The sequence below is a fragment of the Bubalus kerabau genome, chromosome 15 (assembly GCF_029407905.1).
Source record: "Bubalus kerabau isolate K-KA32 ecotype Philippines breed swamp buffalo chromosome 15, PCC_UOA_SB_1v2, whole genome shotgun sequence".
In the NCBI taxonomy this organism is placed as follows: Eukaryota; Metazoa; Chordata; class Mammalia; order Artiodactyla; family Bovidae; genus Bubalus; species Bubalus kerabau.
The window spans coordinates 81,738,822-81,744,741 of NC_073638.1; the positions used below are offsets into that span (position 1 = coordinate 81,738,822).

At 38.6% G+C, this 5,920-nt stretch overlaps 1 protein-coding gene across 1 annotated transcript; it reads left to right on the forward strand.

Annotated features, from left to right (window-relative positions):
* The first annotated feature begins 1,246 nt into the window (after window positions 1-1,246).
* LOC129628565 (putative olfactory receptor 5AK3) lies at window positions 1,247-2,176 on the forward strand. The gene has a single exon (XM_055548024.1). It carries the CDS (start codon window positions 1,247-1,249, stop codon window positions 2,174-2,176), a length of 930 nt encoding a protein of 309 aa, XP_055403999.1.
* Window positions 2,177-5,920: the final 3,744 nt, after the last annotated feature.

A 5,920-nucleotide genomic window follows, 5' to 3' on the forward strand; every position in this document is an offset into this window, starting at 1 on the left:
AGTCATCACTTTACACCTATTTTCCACCAAAAAAACTAGGAAAATATCAATGCTCACTCAGAAGTGAGGATGTGGGAACCCACATATACAATTAGCAAGACGGTACACTGGTGCATCCATTATGTAAAATGATCTGGAAAAACTTGGTCAGATGAAATATGTGCATGCCTTCAGACACAAAAATTTTGTCCCTAGGAATACACCCTGGAAAAATTTCTCACTGAGTTAACTGTGGTGGAGGCGAGTTGTACGCAGTCTGCTGTCTGTCACTAGGGAAACACATGGGTAAATGAGGATGGATGGGTACCATGGAGCAGTGCTACCTGACGTGTGGTCCACGGACCAGCGCGAGTCCTTGGACTCTCGGTTTCTACTGTATGAGACAATGACTGAGAGTGGATGGAGTATTTAAAACTATTACGGAACTTTAACAATACTGAGACCCATTTACTGACTTTTACAAACACGGGGCCACAACAGATTGGAAATTTTATAAAGAAAATTACACTTTACTGTAAATACCTTGATAAACCATTCTACAAAGGGCTGTACAATTCCATGAAGCCAGATCTACAAGAGCAGAGCAGATCTACAAGGAAGAAAAAGAAAAAAATAAAAATATGGAGGTAGGTGGGAACAAGATAATATAGAACCCCATGCGTATGTCAAATTTCAAATATAATGATTAGTATTTAGGCAAATTGGTATTTCTAATTAAAATATAGGGAATATAAAAGAAAGCTTAATTAAATAAAACAATGTTCTTATGTGTTCCCGAATTGATGTATGTATGAAGTACGGTCAGTTTGCATATTGAGAACACAGCTACTGGTCCTTGGCAATTTCCCCAAACTATCAATGGAAATGTCTAAGTTAGGTGTCAAGGTTCAGCCTTTAAAATCTAATTCAATCATGGAAAATATTCTCTGATCCCTCTCACTATGAAATTAAATATGTATGTGCTAGTCATTCAGTCATGTCCAACACTTAGCAACTCCATGGACTCTAGCCCACCAGGCTCCTCTGTTCATGGGATTCTCCAGGCAAGAATCCTGCAGTGGGTAGCCATTCCCTTCTCCAGGAAATTGAACCAGGGTTTCCTACATTGGCAGGTGGATTCTTTACCATGTGAGTCACCAGAGAAGCTCTGAAATTAAATACAGTGTTAGTTAAAGTATCACAATCCTCTTAGCTTTCTCTGATCTTCTCTTTGCACCTTTTCAGCTAATGTTGAATTTTGTTGGCCATGGAACAAAACAATGGCACTACAGTGACTGAATTCATTCTCCTGGGATTTGCGGGTCAACACAAGTCTTGGCACGTCCTCTTCACAGTATTTCTAGTGATCTACGTGGTCACCCTGGTGGGTAACATTGGCATGATCCTCCTCATCAAGACTGACTCTTCCCTTCACACCCCCATGTACTTTTTCCTCCAAAACTTGGCTTTTGTTGATCTCTGCTACACCTCTGCTATCACTCCAAAAATGCTGCAAAGCTTTGTAGAAACAAAGCAATCCATCTCATTCATAGGATGTATGGTGCAATTGCTAGTCTATGGGGCTTTTGCAACAAGTGATTGCTACATCCTGGCGGCTATGGCAGTGGACCGTTATGTGGCCATCTGTAACCCACTTCGCTATGGAACTGTTATGTCCCAGAGAGTCTGCAGTCAACTCTTAACTGGTTCATACTTCATGGGTTTCCTAAATGCTTCTGTAAACACAAGTTTTGTTTTCTCATTGAACTTTTGCAAATCCAATAAAATTAATCACTTTTTCTGTGATGCGCCCCCAGTTCTGGCCCTCTCATGCTCTAGTATTTACTTGAACATCATGCTCCTAACAGTCTTTGTGGGGTTTAACTTGACATTCACCGTGTCAGTTGTCATCTTTTCCTACATGTTTATCCTGATCGCCATCCTAAAGATCTCTTCTGCTGCAGGGAGGAAGAAAGCCTTCTCCACGTGTGCCTCCCACCTGACAGCTGTCAGCATTTTCTATGGGACACTCTCTTACATGTATCTGCACCATCGCACCATAGAATCTCAAGAGCAAGAAAAAATGGCTTCTGTGTTTTATGGCATTATAATCCCCATGTTAAATCCCCTCATTTATAGTCTGCGAAACCAAGATGTGAGAGAAGCCCTGAAAGGAGTTGGAAAGAAGTGTTTCTAGACTGAACATCAATTTCTAACTCAACATTGTTCAACAAGCAACCAACAGTTCTCTCTTATTTCTCAGCAGCAGAAGATGTAGAAGATATTTGTGAGATACAAACAAAAAATTATATAAAATATATTTCCTTAATTGTATCAGTAGCTTTTGAAAGATGATCAACTTTCCGATCTTAAACGATCAAATACCCTTCTAATTCATATTTCTTAGAGACTTTCCCTGGTGGATCAAGAATCTGGTAAAGAATCTGCCTGAGACATGGGTTCTAACCCTAGTTGGGAAAATCCCTTGGAGAAGGAAATGACAACCCAGTCCAATATTCTTGCCTAGGAAATCCCATGGGCAGAGAAGCCTGGTGGGCTACAGTCTATAGGGTTGCAACTTAGCGACTAAAGCAAACTTAGAGAGAAGGCGTCTAAAGAGATCTTTGATATTGCTTGTGTACATTCTGAGGAGCCCTTTTTTCAAATATCTTGCTGTTAAAATAGAAAAGAGCAGTAAAGAAACGTGTTAGTCAATGTTGTAAAGTACCTCCAACAACAGTAGTATAAAGACACCAGTGCAAAAATTGTTTCTGGTTTCTCTTAAGAGGTAGTGTTACTCTTGCTATCGTCTGTAACTAAGCTGGTTTACTATTGTAATGAATAATTTAAAGATGTTCTCCATCTCTTTGAAGAAAATGTGCTGAAAAGAAAGAGGGGTAGAAAAGAACAATTGAATGAATCCTCATACATATTCAGACATTATGGACCAGTATCCCTCCTTTCTATACAAGGTCTCTAACCAGCTAGGAAACTAACATAGGAATCCAGCAAATATGGATCATATCCATTTATTCTTACTAAATTTTTGTTTTAAATATAATTGAATCCCCAGCTGTACCCTCTTGCAAGGGTACAAATGCAGTGCAGAATTTGGAGCCACAGATCAAACTCATTTATCCAGAAATGAAGCCTTATTTCCCACTATCTCTAAGAGTGGAGAGAGGTGAAAGAAACCAGGTTTAACACAAGAAGTCATACCTGGGCTTGAACACACATGTTCTATCCTCAAGCAGAATCAATCACACACCCATCCTGTGGACAAGCATGTTAACAAAAAGCCTGAGATCCCATGTTACATTTCACCTCTCAATCTCATTAATCAGTTAAACCATAGGAAGTTGTGAATTAGAGGATTAACAGACAGGATGAGAGTTCACTGCCTTTCTCAACATTTCCAGATATTCCAAATTATGGACTGAGGCAGGAAACACTTACTGGGAGCAAATCACAACCTGAGCAATAACAAGAAAATTCAGAGAGCACCAGCCCATGCAGCAGACTGCATTATAGGAGACAAATCCCCAAAGCAGGAAACTCTGATTTTCTCTTAGGATTCCTGGTGACCTGCCCATAATACCCTCTGCCTAGAGAAACCTTAAATTCAATCTGGAATTGAAAATAAAATCATGTCCTGATTTTATTAACAAATCAAATCCTGAGAAGGAGGGAGAGGTCTTCACCTTTACTACCCTAAACTGGAGACAGACAACTTTCAGGCTTTATTATCCTGATACGTCTCCCTATAGAAACATTCTTAAATGCAATGACTGAAAATGCCTTGCATAGAGGAATTGGACTATGCAGAGAAGTTCATGGAAAAATCTCTGTATTAAAGAATATTCCTTTGACATTTGTAAAGTAGAAAAGAGGAAATACATGGACAAAAAACACATAATCATAGTACATGTATTTCTTCCAGTCCATGACATACAAAGTTAAGAAAAAATTTTAAATAAAGTTACAGAAAAGCTATTTGACATAATGAGAAAAAAATTCATATTCAGAAACTCTATATTACTAAAGCCCAGCAAAAGAACACAAAAAGTTTAGGAGTCAAAATTTTGCTTCTGCAGCGCACACTACACTCAGTAAGAAGGGAGACGGTGGTTTAGTCACTAGGTCATGTCCGACTCTTGTGACCCCAAGGACTGTAGCCCCCCAGTTTTCTCTGTCCGTGGGATTTCCCAGGCACGAATACTGGGGTGAGTTGCCATTTGCTTCTCCAGGAGATATTCCCATCCCAGGAATCAAACCCAGGTCTGCAGCATGGCGGGCAGATTCTTTACCAACTGAGCTATGAGGGAAGCTTTTTATCGAAGGGAGGGGAGGGGCTTTTCCTAGAGTATGGGCTTTGCTGAATGCATCCATGTATGGATGAGAGGGGAACAGGTACTCTCTAGGTTTAGATACTCTCAAAAAGCAGAGATAGATCAGCAACTGGATATCTCAGTAAACATTGCTCAAGATGGGGAAGGAATACAATAGGAAAATTATGTCACTGGTGAGAAAAGATCGCACTCACTTAGAAGACCCAGCCATAGTTCCCTTTTGGACTTCAGAGGTCCAATTAGAACCACTTTTTCCTACTGTCTTTTTGAGACCATAAACACCACTTTAGACACATCACAGTCTGATTTCTTATGAGAACTGATTTTTGTCAGTGGAGTTAACAGTAACTCAAAAGCAAGAAAACATCTTTCTTTCTGTTTTTTCTTTTTCTTCTTTCTTTTTTTTTATTTTTATTTTTTTTAATTTATTTATTTTAATTGGAGGTTAATTACTTTACAATATTGTATTGGTTTTTCCATATATCAACATGAATTCGCCACGGGTGTACACATGTTCCCCATCTTAAACCCCCCTCCCACCTCCCTCCCCATACCATACCTCTGGGTCGTCCCAGTGCACCAGCCCCAAGCATCCTGTATCCTGCATCAAACCTGGACTGGCGATTCGTTTCTTATATGATATTACACATGTTTCAGTGCCATTCTCCCAAATCATTCCCCCCCCTCCACAGAGTCCAAAAGACTTCTATACATCTGTGTTTCTTTTGCTGTCTCGCATACAGGGTTATCGTTACCATCTCTCTAAATTCCATATGATATGTGTTAGTATACCGTATTGGTGTTTTTATTTCTGGCTTACTTCACTCTGTATAATAGGCTCCAGTTTCATCCACCTCATTAGAACTGATTCAAATGTATTCTTCTTTCTTTTCTTCCTTCCTCCTATCTTTTTTCTTATTTATGTGCCCATGAAAATTATAGAAATACAATAAATTATAAAAATTGGAAAGATTATATAAAATATCTTCTGATTCAAAGACCAAGATCTAGAATTTAATAATAAAACTTTAAAGTAAAAACACCTAAAATTATACCACTAAACACAGAAAAGTCTCATTTAAACAAATCTTAGGTTGAAGATATGAAAACGTTTCCAGATATCCATAAGATAATATTTCACAAACTGTTGCAAAACTATCTATAAACAACAAGGAGTTTTCAAATAAAATTGCATAGCTCTATAAATACTAGTGTTAATAAATAGGAAATAATAATAAATTAAATTAGAACCAGACGTGGAACAGCAGACTGGTTCCAAATTAGGAAAGGAGTCCGTCAAGGCTGTATATTGTCACCCTGCTTATTTAACTTATATGCAGAGTACATCATGAGAAACGCTGGGCTGGATGAAGCACAAGCTGGAATCAAGATTTCCAGGAGAAATATCAACAAACTCAGATATGCAAAGGACACCAACCTTATGGAAGAAAGCAAAGAACTAAAGAGCCTTTTGATGAAAGTGAAAGAAGAGAGTGAAAAAGCTGGTTTAAAACTAAACATTCAGAAAACTAAGATCATGGCATCCACTCTATCACTTCATGGCAAATGGATGGGAAAACAATGAAAACAGT